Source organism: Neoarius graeffei, chromosome 22, assembly GCF_027579695.1.
Source record: "Neoarius graeffei isolate fNeoGra1 chromosome 22, fNeoGra1.pri, whole genome shotgun sequence".
NCBI classification, from domain to species: domain Eukaryota; kingdom Metazoa; phylum Chordata; class Actinopteri; order Siluriformes; family Ariidae; genus Neoarius; species Neoarius graeffei.
The window spans coordinates 54,028,266-54,050,890 of record NC_083590.1 but is presented as its reverse complement, the minus strand read 5'-3'; the positions used below and the strand labels follow the sequence as shown (position 1 = coordinate 54,050,890).

Here is a 22,625-nt window from a genome sequence, read left to right as displayed (position 1 = left end):
AATGGAGAGATTTCTAGTGAGGACCAACAAGGCAACCGACGCACCACCAGCTGCAAAAAAGCTTCGAAGGTACGATGAAGCATAGCTGCAGTTTGGATTTACAGTCACGGCTGATCTGAGACCTCAGTGTGTCGTGTGTGCCGAGGTGCTAGCAAACAACAGCATGAAGCCCTGCAAACTTAAAAGGCACCTCGAAACAAAACGTGCTGCTATTAAAGATAAACCGGCAGAATATTTTAAAAGAAAGCTTGATGGCCTCCATCAGCAACAGGCAGCCATTTCAGTGCACAGCACTGTGTCTAAACAGTGTTTGGAGCCATCGTATGTAGTGGCCAAAAGAATAGCTAAACTGGGTAAACCGCATACAATTGCCAAGACTCTCATTTTGCCGGCCGCACAAGACGTACAGAATGATGATAGGAGATAGTGCAGCAGCCAAACTCGGTGCAGTACCACTGTCCAATGACACAGTCGCTAGGAGGATTTCAGACATGTCTAATGACATCAGAGAGCAACTCATAGAGTTCATAAAACAGAGTCCCTACTACGCGCTTTCAATCCTTATACTTCCATCAAACAGCCGCGATCCGTCAGAACAACTCTCTCAGTGAATGGGTGAAAATCGAACGAGGAGTGCGACAGCGATGTGTACAGTCACCAGACTTTTACAACCTCTATAGCGAGCAGACCCTCCGCCCTCTTGACGACCTAGAAGGCTTGATAATCAGAGGTGTAAACATCACAAACATTAGGTATGCTGATGACACGGTTTTAATTGCGACATCAGAAGAAAAGCTACAGAGGCTAATTGATTGTCTAGTAAAAGAAAGTACAGAATATGGCTTGGCTATAAATACAGATAAAACCGAATGCATGGTCCTTTCCAGACAACAACCCAAGAATTGTAAAATCACTGTGAATGGAGTACAACTCAAACAAGTACAGCAGTTTAAATACCTCGGCTCAATCATTACAGACGACGTGAAACCTACAAAGGAAATCAAGTCCAGGATAGCACAGGCAAAACAGGCCTTTTCTTCAATGAAGAGTGTTCTTTGCAACATGAAAATCTCGATTAACACCCGTCTACGAGTTCTTCAGTGCTACATCTGGCCCATTCTGTTGTATGGTGCCGAGTCTTGGACACTGCGCAAGGCAGACCTGAGTCGAATAGAGGCAGTTGAGATGTGGTTCCTGCGTAGAATGCTCAAAATTCCTTGGACTGCGAGGAAATCCAATGTCGAAGTTCTTCAAGAAGCAGAATACCAACGAAAATTGCTTGCAATAATTCGGGGCAGACAAATAAAATTCCTTGGGCATATCATCCGAAAAGGAAAACTAGAACACCTGGCACTCTCTGGAAAAGTCCCTGGATAAAGATCACCAGGAAAACAACGGCTGACGTTTATGGACCAAATCAAGCAGTGGTCCCAAAAATCAACCCAAGAACTGTTCCACTTGTTCTACACTAGGCAATTGGTCGCCGATGTCTTTTGATATGGCACCCAATTAAAAAAACTACGCGCTGCAGCTGGACGAATCCACTGATATTGCTGGGCAAGCACAGCTCCTCGCCTATGTCAGGTATCTGCGTGACAAGGCGATTGAGGAGGATGTCCTGTTTTGCCGGCCTCTTCAGTCGCACACTACAGGAGAAGCCATCTTCAATGTCCTTGATATTTTTATCCATGAAAATGGTTTGGCTTGGGATCGATGCGTTAGCCTATGCACAGATAGTGCACGGGCAATGACAGGCCACGAGCGTGGCCTAGTTGCTCATGTTCAGCAAGTAGGTCCACTTGTGAAATGGACACATTGTATGGTCCATCGCGAAGCATTAGCTGCTAAAAAAAATGCCGGTTCTCTTTGACTCCATGCTGAACCAATCCGTGAAAATGACAAATCTAATCAAATCATGGCCGCTAAACTCTCGCTTGTTTGGGGTCCTCTGCCAGGAGATGGGGTCAGGGCACGAACAGCTGCTTCTGCACACTGAAGTTTGCTGGCTCTCCAGGAGGCAGGTGTTGCAGCGGTTGTATGAGCTGCGAGAGGAGGTGAAGTGTTTTTTGATAGAAATCAAATCAGATCTGGCGAAGCATCTGGATGACACTATGTGGCTTGCGTCTCTGTCCTATTTGGTCGATATATTTGACCGTTTGAATGGCCTCAACCTGTCTCTGCAAGGCCGCGAAACTCATATTTTGCTCCTCACAGACAGAGTGGACGCCTTCACACAAAAAATTGACTTCTGGCATGGCCGCATCAGTCGAGGGAACTGCGACATGTTCCCCAGCCTTGCAGACTTTATCACTGATGCAGGCACGTCACACGATTTCTCCTCTCTATTTCAATCAGCGTCTGAGCACCTGTCTGCAATGAGAAAAGAATTTGCGACGTACTTTAAAGAAGATTATTGCTCTTTTGCGTGGGTTCGAGAGCCATTTGTGTGCACAGCAAACGAGCTTTCAATTGAAATGCAGGAACAGCTTATTGAGCTGAAGAGTGACAGTAGGCTGAAGGAACTTTTTACCTCCTGCCCTCTTTCGTCATTCTGGGCAGCATTGATGCAGGAATACCCTCAACTCTGTGACATCGCCTTGAAGATTCTCCTCCCTTTTGCGTCCACATATTTGTGTGAGGCAGGATTCTCAAAAATGACTGCACTCAAAACGAAATACCGCAATCAGCCTCAAATCATCCTCGATTTGTGCACATGTTTATCAGACATTGCATCAAGAATTGAGGATCTTTGTAAGGCAAAGCAGGCTCAGGTCTCACATTAACATCGCCTACCTGCAAGCTTCTGTAAAACATGCAGATGATATGCCTATTATTAGGCCTAGTAATAATAACAATAATAAAGCATAAATTCATATCAGAGGTCTATTGCCAATTCCCAGTTATAGCAATAGCCTATTAATGATAATAGGCCTACTGATAATAATAATAATAATAACAGCAAAACATGTAACCTCATAATTATATAGCTATAGCCTAGTAATGATAATAGGCCTACCACTACTCCTAATAATAATAGTAGTAATAATAATGCCTGCAAGCTCACATTAGAAGTTTGATGCTACTTCCAGTTATAACAATAGCCTAGTAATGATGATAGGCCTACCTACCGCTACTGATAATAATAATAATAATAATAATAATAATAATAATAATAATAATAATAATAACAGCAAAACGTGTAACCTCATAATTTTATAGCTATAGCCTAGTAATGATAATAGGCCTACCACTACTCATAATAATAATAGTAGTAATAATAATGCCTGCAAGCTCACATTAGAAGTCTGATGCTACTTCCAGCAGAGGTGGAAAGAGTACTAAAATATTATACTCAAGTACAAGTACTGTTACTCTGATGAAATTTTACTTAAGTACAAGTAAAGTTACCAGACAAAAAATCTACTCAAGTAAAAGTAAAAAGTAGATCATTTAAAATGTACTTTGAGTAAAAGTAAAACATTACTTTTAACAATGGGTGTTTTCTGCCTCCATTGTGTTGTGCAAAAATGAAAAAGAAGAGGAAACAAGGATATATGTACATCTCAACCCAGATGTTTTATTTAAAGGAAGTGTATCAAATTGAATGCTTAGGATAATGCTGCATTAAAACTGAGAAACAAAAAAGGTCAATACACACAGTCATGTCGTTTACATCGCCCTGACCACACACAAAGCATTGTACACGAAATATGAAAGTGAAATGTTGCACCGAAATCTCGTAGCTTGCCTGTGTGCACTGTGTGTTATTGAACAATTCAATTCAAACATTATTTGTTTTGCTTAGTATTCCTTTCTGGCCTGTTGGATGTAGAATGGTAGGAGGACTGATCATGTCAGGTTGGCGAGCTAACTTGCTTGCATGATTAGCCAACCGAATAACAGACTAGTTACTGTTATGTTACAGTACCAACAGGTTGCTACTTCAACATTAGCAATGCCATCCACTATTTTTGGAATATAACCAGCCTATTGTCGGTTTTACTATGGAAAGGAAACATTATGATCAGGGGCGCAGATACGTTTTTTGAACTGGGAGGGACAAAAAACTGGGGGGGACAAAGCTGCCAGCAAACCAACCCCAACCCCGATATGCCTGTCAAACTTGTTGTGGATAACCATAGCAACCAAGCTCGAGCTCACAACCTGTGCAGTCTGCGCAGCTCAACCAACCGAATATCAGTCTTTGTTTTGTTTTATGTGAGTTGTTGCAACTATGTATACACTGCTGTGCACCTCAATAAACCGAATGGTAATTAGTCTTTTGATTTTTCCGTGAGGTTTGCCTTATGCAAAGAAAGACAGCATAGACGTTTTTTCCTCCCTCTAAGTGGGGGGGACCGAACGAGGTGAATTTAAATCTGGGTGGGACGAATCCCACCCGTCCCACCCTCTATCTGCGCCCGTGATTAATGACAATACTTACCTCAACATGCTTGCGCAGATTAGACGTCGAATTTTTGTATGCCGCAATGGTTGTCTTCTTGGGCACACATAATCTGCATTGCATAATGAAACTGTCACCCCTTTTCTCTACGAAGCTGAAGTGATCACGTATGTAGGGCCAGGGGTGCACTTCATTACTGGAAGAAATTGCGTTTTCTGCAGGGTCGTCCACCACAGGTTCCTCGGTCTCCTCCATGTCTGCAGGGGCGCTTTATCAACACGCGTGGCCCAGGGGCTAGGCCCCTCATAGGCTACCTGTCAACCCTACCCTTACCGTTGGCCAGGAAAACACTCTTATTTTATTTGCAATACGTGTCAAGCATTTACAGTGTAAGTGCGTAATTAGCCTAGAAGCCTACGATAGGTTACGTTTGGCTCAGCATAGCTGCGGAAGGCTCATGCTCACATCGCTCAACACATCCGACCACAGAGGGAGAGAAGAACGCGCGCATTATCATTATAGAGCCGGTTCTGATTATTACCATGGACAGGACAGTGATACTGCGTAACTTTCACGCAGGGGCATGGCCAGAGATAACCACACAAGCGCGCGTGCGCTAATGTAGACCTATGTGTTGTAAACATAAAACACACACACCTACAGACAAGTCCTTTTAAAAAATAAAATACATAAAAATAGCTCGGCGGCATGAAAACAAACATTCACTGCAAGACAAGGTGTCCTAGAATCGCCATCAGTTTTTAATATCTATATGGACTTTGTTGTCAGGATTGCACAGCATGAGATATCAAAACTGTACCCAGATACAGGCTTCAAGTTCAGATATTGCATTCCAAATGAGGTATCCACAAGAGAAATGCGTACGAAAGCACGAGCATCAGGAGAGGGTTGCATAACAGAGATTCTATATGCAGATGATCAGGCCATACTTGCTGGATCCATCGAGGAGCTTCAGAATATTCTTCAGTTGTATGATAAGACCTACACCCGCTTTGGTTTACAAATATCATATGTCAAAACAGGAACAATGGCTTTTAACGTCAATGAGGATATCAAATGTAAACCAAGTATCATTTCCCTTGGCAGCACTAATATTAAAAACGTCCGCACCTTTAAATATCTTGGTTATAATGTCAGCAACTGTGATGAATCCTCACACTTCCTGCATGCTAGGATAAGTGCTGCATTCATGAAATGGAATGAACTGAAACACGTTCTAACCGACCACCGAATACTACTAAAAACCCGTATAAAGTTCCTAGTGGCATGTGTTCGATCTTGCCTCCTGTACAGCACACAGGCATGGCAACTATCATCCAGTGAAATTCACAAAATTGAGGTAGTGTGGCACGGCTTCCTAAGGAAAATGATTAAAGGTGGATATAAACAAAATTGCCCCTGACCAAAAGAACACTACAAATGAAGATATAGACTGGAGCTACAAGATGTCCAATGCTGACCTCCGGAAACTGACAGGAACCCAGGATATAAAACTATCCTGCTACGTACAACAACTAAAATATATTGCTCACGTTTGCCGGATGGGCAATAACCAAGTGCAAAAGCAGCTCCTGTTTGACAAAAATGGTTACAAATGGACGAAATGGGAAAATCTGCTGGGCATAGACACCCAACAGATAAGACATATGATGATGGACAAATCAAACTTTGAGCAACTGCTGCAACTGCTACAGCAGAAGCACCCCTAGAGAGTTTAACTTTTGACAGGGGAACATGATGATGATGATGAAGGTACTTGGCTCGGCGGCCACATGAAACGTAAACACCATGGACAGCGGCCAAACTCATAACTCTACAGACTGAAATACACAAAACCAAGTCCTACTAGGGTCTATTTTACCGATCTATGTTCAAGCATCATGCAAGTCTTCTTTCTCCTTGAATAAGACCGTGCATTCAACTGCCTTTTTGACATGACTGCATAGAAATACCACTTGCAACAATATTTCACACACTCCATCAAGAAAAAAGTTAAACATGATGAACACAGGCATACTGTTTTGAGCATACGATTTTTAAAAAAGAAACTAGCTACATCAAAGTCCTTCAATAAACCCATACTTTAGCGCAAATGAGCTTAACCTAGTTCAAAGCATGACGCTAGCAGTAGCTGCATAAGGCAAAATCATGTGGGCCTTTCGTCAACAACAAGCCACGGCGGGCAAACATTAATAATCAAGCGTCCTTACCTTAAAACGTTGTCTTGACCACAGAACTTCTCAAGTATTTCACTTAAATCCACATGGGTTAACAATACACCCAACACAGCTAGCGAGAAATGTGGATCTGCGCTAGCTTTGTATTGCTATTCCCCTCAGTATGCTTACTCTGTCTGCTGCCTGAACTGTGACAATTATAGGCTACAATCTTTTCATCAATTTCTTCAGTAGATGCCGTTTTAGACATTTTATTATCCCCATCGAAATATGCTATTATACTAACAGGATTATAACTCAAATCACACGACCCATATTCAAATCACAACTGATTTATTTTACTGTTGGACAGATCATAGCATATCTAGCCTAGCTGCACATAGCCTAGCTGCTGGTAGGCTGATAACTGATAAGTAGCTGATATTCTGAACAGATTGGTGATCCTTACCTTAAAAAAGTCTGTGACTTCAGGCAACGATTCTATCATTACCTGCATCTCTCTCTTTTTTTCCTTTTATGCGCCCCGCTAACATGTGAACGCTTCATCTTTCAAAGCCTCTAAATTTGTGTCTCAGTAGTCTGCAGTCTTTGGCGCGCTTTCGTGCGTGACGTTACATTTTGTTACATTTTATTCTGGTACAGTTGTGGGTGTTCGTTTCGCGAACCACATCCACCATGTCTCTTACAGCAGGCTACTGTGCGCTCATTTATTTCTAACCTTATTTCTATCCGTACATTAATGTAGGCCCACGATTCCGACAGTTTATTATTTTATTAATATTACAAGGCCCCTGATTGGCTGTGGCCCAGGGGCTTGAGCCCCCCGAAGCCCCCCCCCCCTTAAAGCGCCGGTGCATGTCCGCCATCGTCTGTGTGAGACTCGCGCATGCGACAACTGTCCTTCTCGTGATTCATTTCCAGAACGCATTTCCCCTTCTCCGTTTTAGCCTTTTTTTATTTTTTATTTATTTATTTTTTTTTTACTCAGTAACGGTTGTGATGTAAAATGTACCGAAGTACACTACTTAAAAGAAAACATACTTAAGTAAAAGTAAAAGTACACTCTTTAAAAATTACTTGAAAAAGTATAAGTACACAAAAAGGCTACTCAAGTACAGTAACGCGAGTAATGTAATTCGTTACTTTCCACCTCTGACTTCCAGTTATAACAATAGCCTAGTAATGATGAGAGGCCTACCTACCGCTACTGACAATAATAATAATAATAATAATAATAATAATAATAATAATAAGTGTGGGCCTAAAAATAATAGTCTGTCTATCTATCTATCTATCTATCTATCTATCTATCTATCTATGCAAGGTGGTGTAGTGGGGGGGGGCCAGTAAGGGGGGGGGTGGCGCTGGGAGGAGGGGGGGGGGGGCCCAACTGCAATGAACCAGCTTTGGGGGGGCCCAGCTTGAAAAAGGTTGAGAACCCCTGTTCTAGATGGACTTGGATCCAGCCCCAGCTGTCATATAGGGAGAGGGCCTTGATTGTTAATAACTTGATCACTTCAACTTTCTGGCACTGGTTTACAGTGCTATAACCTCATTAGAGAAGTGCAGAAGAGGCCAGTGGATTTCTTCTGGGGAGGTCTTCACTGGACTAAATCTGCCATCTTGTTCCTGCCTGTGATGTAAGGTGGCCAGGGCCTGATTGACCTCCGCAGTCGTGTAACAGCTTTTCACCTCCAAACTGTACAGCGCTTTCTATACCATAAACCGCAGCCTTGGAGTGAAACAGCATCTGTGTTGCTTCGTAGGGTGATGGACCTCAACTATGACAACCAGTTGTTTTTCCTGAAATTAACAGACATGCAGTTCACTACCACATCTTTTTATCAGTCCATTCTTTGTGCTTGAGGAACAGTTTTAAATGTCAAGAGAAACTGGTCCCACCTCCATAACAGGGTAGGGGAAGAGCCCCTCTTCTTCAACCCAGTGTTACAGTGTAGGATGTGTAAGTGTAAGAAGAATTCTTACAAGAGCTGGAATCACCAAGATCTTGTCTTTAAGATCAGGAAGACAATGGAAAACAGCTGCTATGTTGAGTCAGGAAACTGGTGTTAAGTCTCCTTGTTTAATGGAGAAACTGTTGGAAGAGGTAATCAGTGCACTTCCTGGTTCTCTCAGACAGGTGCTCAGGGTGGAATCTGCGGCTCAACCAACTGCAGTGCTTAATTTTCCACCTTTGCCTGTCTGTGCTGCAGTAGAGGAACAGGAGGAAGAAGATGGAGCCATTCTGTCTTTTAAAACTCCAGTACTACAAGACTTCTCAGCATCATCAAAGAAGGCCTTGTATGCAGTTGCCGTGAAGGTTCTAAATAGAATATCACTGGCCGGTGTATGGGAGTCGAGGTGGTTGGGTGTGTTGGCACCAGGTTCATCTCTCAAAGATAGCTGGAGATCTCTATAAACCCCCCATAGAGAAATGCACAGCAGATCTGCAGTGGAGGGTGGTACATGGGGCTGTGGCTATGAACAGATATGTGGCACATTACAATCCAAGGATGGGAAGTCATTGCCCTTTTTGTAATGATGAGGAGACACTACAGTACTTGGGGCTCAGTTGTTCCAGACTGAGTCCCTTTTTTCTGTGCTGCAGCAAATACTCAGGGGGATAGGAGATGCTTTAGAAGATGCATTGTCTTACATAGCAGCACAATGCAGATGTATTAATTTGGTTAACTTTCTGATAGGTCAGGCAAAAATATGCATCTGTCTCAGTCGAAGGAACAAAATAAAAGGGTGAGGGTCCACAGATGTTATATCCATGTTTAGAGGGCTGACAGCTGCTCAGTTGAAAGTTGAGTTTGTATATTATAAAATGAATTTTAATTTTGGAGATTTTTTTCCTGTTTGGGGATAAGGAGAGGTTTTATACACTATAGTGAATCAATCCCTTGTTCTTAATTTTTGAATCACAATCTTGTTTTTTGTTTTTTATGGGTGTAATTTAATGTAATGATAATCCAACTATTAAAGGACTGGTTTAAGGTCTCTCACCTTCTCTCTCTCTCGCTCTCTCTCACACCTTCACCCTCTCTCTCTTACCTTTGCCCTTTCTCTCTCACCTTTTCACCTTCACTCTCTCTCGTTCTGTCTCTACACTGCATGCTGGGATATTGGTGATGGAGGGTGTGTTGAGTTTTGGCTGAGAGCTTGCGACTTTCTTTTCTAAACTTTTCTATTGTTTTTTTCGTGTGATATTTATTGTCTGATTATTTTGGAGTTGTTGGTAGTGTGGTTTAGTGTGTCTTTTGTTTGTTGGTTGTTTTGGTGGGGATGGTGTCCTCTGGGATGCCACCCCTGTCCTTGAAACATGGGGTAAGGGTGGCGCCACAACCTATGGTTCCGGTGGAGCAGGTGCTGCTTGCGGTCGGAGAACAAGTGGGTTATGGAAACATTATGTGTTCTTCCCAAGTGAACAAAGCTGTAGTGGTGTTCATATAACATCAGGAGCTTGTTAATCAGCTCATAGAGAGCTATATACCGTATATATATATATATATATATATATATATATATATATATATATATAATCTCATTATCTCTAGCCACTTTATCCTGTTCTACAGGGTTGCAGGCAAGCTGGAACCTATCCCAGCTGACTACGGGCGAAAGGCGGGGTACACCCTGGACAAGTCGCCAGGTCATCACAGGGCTGACACATAGACACAGACAACCATTCACACTCACACCTACGGTCAATTTAGAGTCGCCAAAAGACATGCAGGTTAGTTAACCTAACCTGCATGTCTTTGGACTGGGGGGGAAACCGGAGCACCCGGAGGAAACCCACGTGGACACGGGGAGAACATGCAAACTCTGCACAGAAAGGCCCTCACCGGCCATGGGGCTCGAACCCGGACCTTCTTGCTGTGAGGCAACAGCGCTAACCACTACACCACCATGCCACCCCCAGTATAAATAAATATATATATAATGAATTTGTGCAAGTTTCCCCACTGGCGGTGCCTTCCATCCAGATAATTGTGTCCAAGGTCCCCCCATTTATTCCCAACAAAGACCTGGAGCGAGAACTGAAGTGCTTCAGGAAGTTTACGAGTGGATTCCAGACGGTGAGTTGGGGCTGCAAAAATGAAAAGTTGAAGCATGTTCAGTCTCTATGGAGACAAGTGTACCCCTTTTCCACCAAATCAGTTCCAGGGCTGGTTCAGGGCTAGGGCTGGTGCTGGTTCACAACTCGTTCAACTTGCGAGCCAGCTGAGAACCAGTTTGCTTTTCCATAGCTTCCAGTGCTAAGGGAAGCCACGTCATTACGTCGCTGTATACGTCAGTTACGTTGTTGTACACGTCAGTTACGTCACTACATTTGCATAAACCTTGGCGTGAATATCGAAGCAAAAACAACATGGAAGAAGCAGCAGCAGCAGCAACAACAACAACAATAATAATAATAATGGATGACCGCGTTTGTACAGCTGCTGCTTCTCGTCGCTTAAAAATGGCCATCTTTCGCGGTCTTGTTATTGTTGTTGGTCTTAACAACTCCACCCCACCCCCGCTGACGTAAGCGGTTTTTTCCTCTGGCCCAGCAGAGAGTTGGTGCTAGCCTGGAACCGGTTTTTCTGGCCCCAGAGCCAGTTCTTTGTCAGTGGAAACAGAAAACCCTGTTCCAAACTAAGCACTGGCCCCGAACCAGCCCTGGAACTGCTTTGGTGGAAAAGGGGCATTGGTCATGTTTTTGGATTCCCCAAATCAAACACTGGATGTTTCCTTCCGTGTTAAATATGAAGAAGATTTTTACATGGTGTATGCTAGCTCGGGGAGTATGAAATGTTTTGAATGTGGGGATGTGGGTCACAAGCGGGTCGCTTGTCCTCACAGACAGCATGTAGGAGAGCCGGCTGCTGCCGCTGGAACTGTTAGTGAGGAAAGGGGAAGCAGTGTGACTGATAGCGGGGAGGGGGGCAGCAGTGTGGCTCTGGAGACTGATAGTGGTGAGGGGGGTAGCGATGTGGCTGTGGTGACTGATGGTGTGGAGGTGAGCAGCAGTATGGCTGATGTGACTGACGGTGGGGAGGGGGGCAGCAAGGTGACTGTTGTGACGGATGGTGGGGAGGTGAACAGCAGTGAAGCTGTTGTGACTGACAGTGGGGAGGGGGGCAGTAGTATGGCTGATGTGACTGACAGTAGGGAGGTGAACAGTGGTTGGCTAACGCCATCTGAATCTGCTCTACCCGCTGAAGTTGAGTCTGGAAGCTCCGTGCCTGGAGCTACGGTACAAATGCTGGTAGTAGCATTTCTGCGGAGATGGTGGAGACTGAACAGAGCAGGACAGAGCAGGGGGAGGTCAGTATGGGGAGATCTGAGCAGGATGCAGAGTGTCCGGTTTTACACGAGGCTGATTTATTAAACGTCAGACCCGACAGTGAGATAGAGGAGGTGATAAAGTCGGGTGGGTGTTATGGTAATAGTGTGACTGACATGGAGTATAACTCTGACAGCACCTCTGTAGCAGACAGCATTTCTCAGAGTGAGGAACTGTACTCACTAGAAGAGATCAGTAGCTTTCTGGATGAGACCTTTGGTAAAAAAGTAAATGTTAAAGATTATTTTCATGATGTTGAAAAGTTTAAGTCACTCTTCAAAGAGCAGTTGATACAGACTTATTGGATGGAAAGAAACGTTATCATTTAAAGGAACATTTCACTGGTCTGAGGAAAGGTCTAAAAGAATCCAAAAGTAGAATGGTTAAGAAAATGAGGCTCATAAAATAAAAAAAAGTTTCCAATGAGTCTACAACACTGGGTGTTTCATCTCTGCTGGTTCTTTACTGCTTGGTCTCTCATCTCCTTACATGCAAGGTTTAAGAATAGCCTCTTTAAATATAAATGGGGGAAGAGATGCACAGAAAAGAGCATTATTAACTGAAGTAATCAGGCAAAAAAAGACTAGGTATCATTTTACTACAGAAAACATAGTGATGATTTAAATGAAGTGAACTGGGGTCTGGGGTGGGAAGGGCAGTATGTTCTTACCCATGGGACAAATTTTAGTGCAGGGGTTGCCATTTTATTTTCTCCTTTTTTTTTTAAAGATATAAACATCATGTCAAGTACAGAGTTAATGAAAGGCAGAGTTCTTATGGTAAAATCCTGTATTTCAACCTTTATCTTTATTAATGTTTATGCACCAAACCAAGGTTCTGAGTGTGAAGGGGTGTTTAACTTGAAGGAAAAATTAAATAGTAATGATCCAGGGGAGTGTGTTTTTTTTTGGGGGGGTGACTGGAACTGTTGCACAGATTTTACTTTAGGTGGGGTTTACATTAGACCGTATCAGCGGATCATCAGATTAACGTTTTTAAAACGATTAGCGTGCACACAGCAACGCCAATACACGATTCGCGTGCACACAGCAACGCCAATACACGGATACGCTCGACTCCGCAGGCATCCTGCGCTCCAAATCACTCCGCCCTGAACAGCGAGTGCCCTCTGGAGGGTGCGCACTCCGGCCCTGCGCAGCTCACAGAGCGCGCGAGTGAAGTGCACGAGCAGTGATTCGGGACTGAGCCGCTGTGTGTGTGATCCCAGTGCATATCGGGTATGCGCATCACTTACCACTTGCAAGTGGAAGGATGGCAAGCCCAAAAACAATCATAACTACACAATGGGCAGTATTTGGATCAGTATTTGCAGTATTTTCATACTTTTATACTCTTTAATGAAAGGTGATACAAGGCGGAAGTCCGCGCCGTTTTTCAGCAGTCGTGTCACATGACCAACGCCAGTGAATCAGGAAGGTGGATATCACAGTGACGTTGTCCAATGACGACGCCAGCTAGAGCTCAGCGCAGCGTATCCGCATATCCGCGTATTCTCAATGTTTACACAGCACCGGACCAGACACGATCTGGATTGAATACGTGGACCCTGGCGGATTCCCATTTCCCGGCGTTTCCAGGCGTTTTAATGTAAACGGACAGTGCATCCGCGAAGAAAACGAGACAGATACGGTCTAATGTAAACTTGGCCTTAGACATTCAGTCCTCTTCCATTTTATCTAATGTTTTAACCAGCTGATCTGGTTGATGTGTGGAGGATGAAGCACCCTTCAGTCTGACAATACATTTGGGTCAAGCTATCTGATGGCAGAGTCAGTGCAGCAAGTTTGGACAAATTTTATATTTCTGCTACTTTTACCTCAAGAGTTATTGACTGTCAAATCTCTCCTGTTGCTTTTACAGACCATCATTTAGTTTTAATGGAGTGTCACACACTGTAAAACCCGATAAGGTCACTGAGCTCAAAAATTTTATTGAAACCGATTATGTAAAAATTTTTGAGGTAAGTAACTTAAATTTTTTAAGGTAATATTTCTTAAAAATTACACTATAGTTACACTCAATTGTAATTTTTAAGAAATCTTACCTTTAAAAATTTAAGTTACTTACCTCAAAAATTTTTACGTAATCGGTTTCAATAAAATTTTTGAGCTCAGTGACCTTATCGGGTTTTGCAGTGCAGTGCAGGCACTTTTGGACGTATGCGCAGAAGAGGAGTGTAGAGCAAACAGTGAACAAGCCAAAACGTGAAACGAGAATCAGAGTCGAGGGACTAGCAATGGTCCGGCGAATGACAAACAGAGAAAACAAGAAAGTAAACGTGAAAGAGGGACGCAAAGGTCAGAAAAATGAGACTCAGTCAGAAGAAACAAGGCTTGATATGAACTGAGGATAGCAGAATCAATCAGATATATACCCAGGAACTCAAATAAAGCCTAGCAGTGTATGAAAAAGGCTTCCTCCACTAAAGTAAACTGGGACAAATGTGAAGCCTGCTTGGTAGGTCAGTGGATCATAAGATACATCCCTGATCTTCCTGGGAACCTAAAGTGGGGGAAAAGAGGGATCAAAGTTCTAGGAGTGTACCTAGGGTTTGAGGACATCCAAAAGAAGAACTGGGAGGGAGTGCTGGAAAAAGTGGATGCCAAGTTGTCTAAGTGGAACTGGTTGCTTCCCCAACTGTCCTGATCGCCTCCTCTCTTTGGCATAGACTGATCGTCTTAGTGCCACCACCAGGCCTTGTGAAGGATGTACAATGGCTCTTGGTGAACTTCTTCTGGTTGGGTCAACACTGGCTGAAGGCACTGGTTCTCTGTCTTCCTGTATCAGAGGGAGGACATGATCTTATGGACATCCTATCAAGAATCGCTGCCTTCAGACTGCAGATGGCATGGAGGCTACTATATGGCTCTGGCTATTGCTGGCTGACCTCTGCTCAGCTGCTTCTAAGGAAGGCTGGCTGGGACTGGGCAAACAGCTGTTTCTCCTAAGATCCTCTGAAGTTGACCTGACCAGAATAACACTTTTCTATAACTCAGTCCTTGAAGCATGGAGGACGTTCAAGATCACAAGGACCGCTGACCTCAGACCTAGAACGTGGATCTTTGAAGAGCCACTGTTCCACAATGACTTCTTCACATCTACCACACTTTCCTCCACATCATTAAGAGTCAAGTTTGTCGAGGCTGGCGTTGTTAAACTTGGCCATCTTACTGTATAAGAACATCTCCGGAAAGCCTTGGTAGAGTCATTAACATCAGGTCTTCCAGGGTGCTGAGGAGGATAGTGGAGGAGGTCTGGGAGTCTCTGACTGTACTGCTGAGGGTATACACCCAAAACCATACCCTAATTGACCAATAGCATGAGGCTCAGGAATACATCTTTCCCCCACTAAGCGTCAGGCCTGCTATTGAGGAGTGGCGAGAGGAGAGTGGGCTGCTTTTGTCCCTGAAAACACCAGTGCTTGGCAACTTCAACTCTTGCAGGAAGAAGCAGCTCTATCACAGCTGCGTGAAGATACTGAACTTTCGTTCTATGGCCGAAGTCAGGGAGTCAAGGTGGACCCAGGTTTTTTTACTTCAGACTGCACCCTTAAAGGCTGCTGGCGGATTTTATACAAGCTGCCTGTTGAAAAACAGGATGGCTGACATCCAGTAGAGGATTATCCACAGAGCAATAGCTACAAGCAGACACAGGGCTCACCTGGATCCAAGCACTGGGGAGGGATGTCCCTTTTGTAACCAACAAGAAACTTTAGAACATTTAGTGTCTCTTTGTCCTCACCTAGTGGGACTGGTTAGGGTACTGAAAGAGTGGGTGGAAAATTTGGGGAAGAAATGTTCTATTCCTTTGTTTATCTTTGGGCCAAAATATACAATAAAAAAAAGACAGACTCTGGTCTTAATTTACTTTCTACTTGGAACTGCAAAATTAGCAAGATGGAAGACCAGAAAAAAAAAACAGATGCAGGCCAAGGTTGGACTGATGTGGTGCAGAGCTTGAAAGGGTTAGTTACAGCTCGTCTCAGAGTATAACATGCTTTTTACAGACTGACCAACAACCTGGGCACTTTTATAGATTTGTGGGGTATTAGACAGGTTTTATGTTCACTCGAAGGGGATGGCTCACTGGCGCTTAATTTTTAACTTTTTAGTTTTTTAATTTAATTTTTAATTATGTGTGTGTGTGTGTGTGTGTGTGTGTGTGTGTGTGTGTGTGTGTGTGTGTGTGAGACAATTTTTTTTATAAAGGTCCTTATGTAATGGATTTGATGAGTTGTAGTAAAGAATGTTTACAAATGCACTTTTTCTTCTATATTTTTTATTGTTTTACTTTCAGTAGATAAGAACACAAATGGAACAATGAAGTAATTTAAAGATGGTTTAAAAGCCAAGGTGTCTCTCTCTCTCTCTCTCTCTCTCTCTCTCTCTCAGCTTTGCCCTCTCTGTCAACACAGCACAAGTAAAGAAGACACAGCAGTGGCTCTATTTTCTGAGGTCACTCAAAAAAGTAAACCTCAACAAGGACCTGCTCATTACCTTCATCAACATCTCAGTTTAGCAGTTGAAACTTTTTGTTTAAGAATACAGTGGTGCTTGAAAGTTTGTGAACCCTTTAGAATTTTCTATATTTCTGCATAAATATGACCTAAAACATCATCAGATTTTCACACAAGTCCTAAAAGTAGATAAAGAGAACCCAGTTAAACAAATGAGACAAAATATTACACTTGGTCATTTATTTATTGAGGAAAATGATCCAATATTACATATCTGTGAGTGGCAAAAGTATGTGAACCTCTAGGATTAGCAGTTAATTTGAAGGTGAAATTAGAGTCAGGTGTTTTCAATCAATAGGATGACAATCAGGTGTGAGTGGGCACCCTGTTTTATTTAAAGAACAGGGATCTATCAAAGTCTGATCTTCACAACACATGTTTGTGGAAGTGTATCATGACACAAACAAAGGAGATTTCTGAGGACCTCAGAAAAAGCGTTGTTGATGCTCATCAGGCTGGAAAAGGTTACAAAACCATCTCTAAAGAGTTTGGACTCCACCAATCCACAGTCAGGCAGATTGTGTACAAATGGAGGAAATTCAAGACCATTGTTACCCTCCCCAGGGGTGGTCAACCAACAAAGATCACTCCGAGAGCAAGGTGTGTAATAGTCAGCGAGGTCACAAAGGACCTCAGGGTAACTTCTGAGCAACTGAAGGCCTCTCTCACATTGGCTAATATTAATGTTCATGAGTCCACCATCAGGAGAACACTAAACAACAATGGTGTGCATGGCAGGGTTGTAAGGAGAAAGCCACTGCTCTCCAAAAAGAACATTGCTGCTTATCTGTGGTTTGCTAAAGATCACATGGACAAGCCAGAAGGCTATTGGAAAAATGTTTTGCGGATAGATGAGACCAAAATAGAACTTTTTGGTTTAAATGAGAAGCGTTATATTTGGAGAAAGGAAAACACTGCATTCCAGCATAAGAACCTTATCCCATCTGTGAAACATGGTGGTGGTAGTATCATGGTTTGGGCCTGTTTTGCTGCATCTGGGCCAGGACGGCTTACCATCATTGATGGAACAATGAATTCTGAATTATACCAGCAAATTTTAAAGGAAAATGTCAGGACATCTGTCCATGAACTGAATCTCAAGAGAAGGTGGGTCATGCAGCAAGACAACGACCCTAAGCACACAAGTCATTCTACCAAAGAATGGTTAAAGAAGAATAAAATTGATGTTTTGGAATGGTCAAGTCAAAGTCCTGACCTTAATCCAATGGAAATGTTGTGGAAGGACCTGAAGCGAGCAGTTCATGTGAGGAAACCCACCAACATCCCAGAGTTGAAGCTGTTCTGTACGGAGGAACGGGCTAAAATTCCTCCAAGCCGGTGTGCAGGACTGATCAACAGTTACCGCAAACGTTTAGTTGCAGTTATTGCTGCACAAGGGGGTCACACCAGATACTGAAAGCAAAGGTTCACATACTTTTGCCACTCACAGATATATAATATTGGATCATTTTCATCAATAAATAAATGACCAAGTGTAATATTTTTGTCTCGTGTGTTTAACTGGGTTCTCTTTATCTACTTTTAGGACTTGTGTGAAAATCTGATGATGTTTTAGGTCATATTTATGCAGAAATATAGAAAATTCTAAAGGGTTCACAAACTTTCAAGCACCACTGTACCTGATTGTGTGGAGAAACTGTGCATTGATCACCCTACAGCTTTTTTTTTTTTTACAGCTGATAGTGAGTGAGCAGTTTAGTTTACTGTTGTTCATTACACATCTGCATCAAAAAATGCTTGTAGGTAGTTGATGTTATTGTCACAATCGCAGGTGACAACAGGATGAAATGCAGACGAGCTTGTAATGACAGCTGGCAGATAAACAAATCCAAACTCTGAGGCGATATCATAAACTGTAAACAAGCAGTGATAATACAATGTACAGACAGGCAAGGGTAGGCAGAGACAATAAACAAAATACAAAATACAAACCATAGGTCAAAGTCCAGAACAACAGTCATGCACATTGAACGCTTGGTGTGAATGGACACGAGTGTACTGACCAATACTTTGCAATGAGTGTGTGTGCATATAGTATATTTATAGCAGTTGGGGATGTGGAGGTAAGGAGAACCAGGTGAGTGTTGACTCAATATTCCAGAGATTCAGTGCGAAGTGCAGTGGCGATGTTGAAAGACCGCTGCACATTCTGGGAAGTGGAGTTCGGGGCATGAGTTGACGTGACCGTTGTCTCTAAATTCTTCCCAAAATCACAAGACATTAGTGGTATAGTACTTGAGATTGGTCTTGGTCTCGATACCAGTTTTTGAACGTCTCGGTCTCATCTCAGAATTGACTGCATTTTTACTCGATCTCAGACAGAGAGGATTTGCGATTTTATTTCAAAACCAAAAAATAAACAAATAAAAAAATGTTAGGTGGATGGTGAAACATGAGAAAGGAGTGTTGAATAAAGATGGTTAAGTTGATTTTAGCTCTTAGTGTTTGTTGATATGTGGGTGTTTCTATGAGAATGTCCATCCATTCATTATCTGTAACTGCTTATCTTGTGTAGGATCACAGGCTCCAGGGTTCACCCTGGACAAGTCGCCAGGTCATCGCAGGGCTGACACATAGAGACGAACAACCATTCACACTCACATTCACGCCTATGGTCAATAGAGATCTTGCATGTGACGTCACAGCCGATCCAGATTGTGACAGACGCCATCGTGTCGGTCAAACACCATATTCCGCCTTCTACTTCTACTTCTGGTTCTACTTCTGCTTTTACTTCTACCTTTTCTTCTGGAAAACCCTACTATATACAATTCTACTACAACGGCTGCGGCTACAAGCTCTCCCTACCTGTGCACGTTTTTTATGTTTTTTGTGTGTATTTTTCCGTGTTGTTCGTCTGTACCGGACTTCAATATCCACTACAACCTTATGGACTTACTGGACATTGGTTTCCAGCAGAAAATGACAGTTTGTAGCGATTTCCATCGCATGCACAACATTCCGGACGAGAAAAAAAAAAACATTCTGGACGAGACCAGATTGCGAGACCAGCGGGGTCTCCCTGGATTGTTATAGGAAGCAAAGCGAAGGAGGCGGCGCCGGGAGCCGAAGCAAAAGCGAGGCTACAGGCAGAGCCGGCCTGTTGACTAAGCTCAGAAAACAGCTACTCAAGCCTCTACCTCTCCAACGCCAGATCCATGTAAACAACACGGACGATTTGGAATTACCTTATTCTATAATCGGCTGGTCAGTGCTATACTCAATACTTAAGGTGACTTACCCATCCAGTGAGGATCATTTTCTTGTTTACAAGATGCCACATCTGAGTCGCTGACAAATCCTGAATTTCTGTAAAGAAAACTGTCCAGAGATTTATAAGCACGCAATGCTTCACCACTGAACAGCGAGAGAAAGTTGATGAGGTAATCATACACGTCCGGGTATTCCGCTGGCAGTTCAAAATCCGGTCGTGAAAATTCCATCCGGAAAGCCATAAGGGTCCAAATCTGTAGATCGTTTATTTTAGACATATATCTAGTTATCTGTTCATTAGAAAAATGAGCCGTGTAGTCCGTCGGTTGAAATTGATCCATTCTGTACACGAGTGCAGCAATATTCAGCGGTGTTTTTGACCGACACGATGGCGGTTGTGTACTTTCCGGTCACGTGACTGCAAGATCTCTATTGAGACCCACCAATTAGCCTAACCTGCATGTCTTTGGACTGTGGGGGAAACCGGAGCACCCGGAGGAAACCCACGCAGACACGGGGAGAACGTGCAAACTCCGCACAGAAAGGCTCCTGTCGGCTGCTGGGCTCAAACCCAGAACCTTCTTGCTGTGAGGTGACAGTGCTAATCACTACACCACTGTGCCACCTCTATGGGAATGTGGATCTTTCAAATCAATTTGAGAATTTGCATGTTCCACATTTCATTGTACAGTAAGTTTGTTGTGCAGTGTGAGACTTGCTCTGGTTCGGTATTGGTCTTGTCTTGGTCTCGATACACGCTGGTCTTGGTCATGGTCTTGGTTTAGGTGGTCTTGACAACAACACTGCACGACATCTGTGCTTCCTGTAATAAGCTGAATTGTGCTCCACTTTAACAACACATTAAAAAGAACAAAATGAAAATTCGGTGTGACTGCAGTTTAACACTCACCAGAATTACATAATGTTATCAAACTACTTAGAATTACAAATTACAAATAAATCCGTGGATCAACAATAAATATCATCAACACAGTTGGAAACAGTTTATTACTGTATTATGTGCCACATCTGACACCGGCTCCAGTCCAGATATGTTAATTTTATAACAGTTGTGTAAACTAAATTTATACACCCAGGTGGTTGTGTGTGAATCCAAACATTTCCGCAGATTTTATTTAAAAATGAGTAAAAAACAATGTTTTATCTTTAACACCTGTTGCCATGGAACTTTTCTATAAGAGAGGTTTTTGTGGAGTGTTTTTTTTTTCTCTCTCTGCCTGATAGGATGTTCTTGTTAGCTAAATGAATACTGCCTTGCCTTAAAAATATCCTGTTGTCTCTTTCTGTGTTCATATGTTCATATGCAGTTTGCGGAGAGAGGGCTACACTGTGCAGGTCAACGTCAATGACTACCTGGACATCTACTGCCCGCACTACAGCACAAGCCAGCGAGGGATGCTAGAGCGTGGTGTGGCTGAGCAGTATGTACTTTACATGGTTAACTACCGTGGCTATCGCACCTGTGACCCACACATGGGCTTCAAGCGTTGGGAGTGCAACCGCCCACACGCACCACACGCACCAATCAAATTCTCGGAGAAGTTTCAGCGCTACAGTGCCTTCTCGCTTGGCTATGAGTTCAACGTGGGCCATGAGTATTATTATATATGTAAGCATTATTAGATAATAAAATCCACTGCATTTCTCTGTAGCTATGTAAGCACTTGATAACTATCTACAATTTTATAAGTATTTTTTAGATTCTACAAATGTAAGTATTTATTAATTAAATATTAAAAGTTATTTATTAAGTGACATGGCTGATAGCACCAACTTCCTTCCAAGTTGTGACACATAAAGAACTGCATTTGGTTCTGCAAGAAACATATACCACAGAGTGTCACGTCTTCATGCTTGACCCTGGCGCAGCTCAAGAAGCTGCGCACGTCCACACATAAGGAGCACATTGCACGCACCCTTGGGACAATTTGATCATTGCACACACCTGTCGCTGATTTGGAGTCACTTATCAATCACAATCACTTAAAAGGATGCTGTCAACACAAACACTTTGCCAAGTATTATGATTGTATTGATTGCCACATTTGTTTCTTGCCATGTTTAAGTACTCTGTTTAACGATTTGGTGTTATGATTCCACTTTCTGTTTTTTTTTTTTTTTTGTTTCATTTTGGCTCTCTCAGCTTGCCTCATGTTTTGCATTTGTATAAATCATGCCTGTTAAATAAGCCTTCCTACACTTATGTTTGTCTTAACACCATTTACCTGACAGAATACTTCGCCTTCTACAATGGATGTAGCAGGAGGATACAGGCAGGCCGCACAGTCCTGCGCTAATGTCAGATTATTGGAAGTAACTTGACAGAGAGGGAGAGAGAGAGAGAGAGAGAGAGAGAGAGAGGGAGAAAACACAGGTTGTTAGGTATGCCCATTGTAACCTAATGGTGAAGAACAGTATACATTTTGTGCTGAATGCAAGCAGGGACTCCAGCAAGACCAACAGCATAACTAAAAGGGGAGAATCAGAAGGTAACACAGTCATGAGGGAGCCCTGGGACATAAAGCAGCAGCCACTACACCGTCAACAAACCCGAGTGAGCGAGTGAGAGTGGGGGGTGACAGCATCCACACATCCCAGTTTACCAAAACACTCTATGCCTGAGGACCCTCCAGATTTACTCCTTTACCTAATAAAAACTATTAACAAAAGGATTGACTAAACAGATATGTTTTCAGCCTAGACTTAAACTCTGAGACTGTGTCTGAGTCCCGAACACTACTTGGAAGGCTGTTCCATAACTGTGGGGCTTTGTAAGAAAAGGCTCTACACCCTGATGTAGCCTTCACTATATGAGGTACCAACAGATAGCCTGCACCTTTTGATCTAAGTAGGCATGGCAGGTCATAAAGGACCAGAAGTTCACTCAGGTAC

General features: G+C 43.0%; 1 protein-coding gene across 1 annotated transcript in view; it reads left to right on the top strand.

The window, feature by feature from the left end:
- efna3a (ephrin-A3a) overlaps nt 1-22,625 on the top strand; it is a 291,952-nt gene that overhangs the window by 257,298 nt on the left and 12,029 nt on the right. The window contains exon 2 of the mRNA XM_060904977.1: nt 21,041-21,342. Coding sequence (XP_060760960.1) covers nt 21,041-21,342 — 302 coding nt within the window. The remainder of the gene's footprint in view (nt 1-21,040; nt 21,343-22,625) is intronic.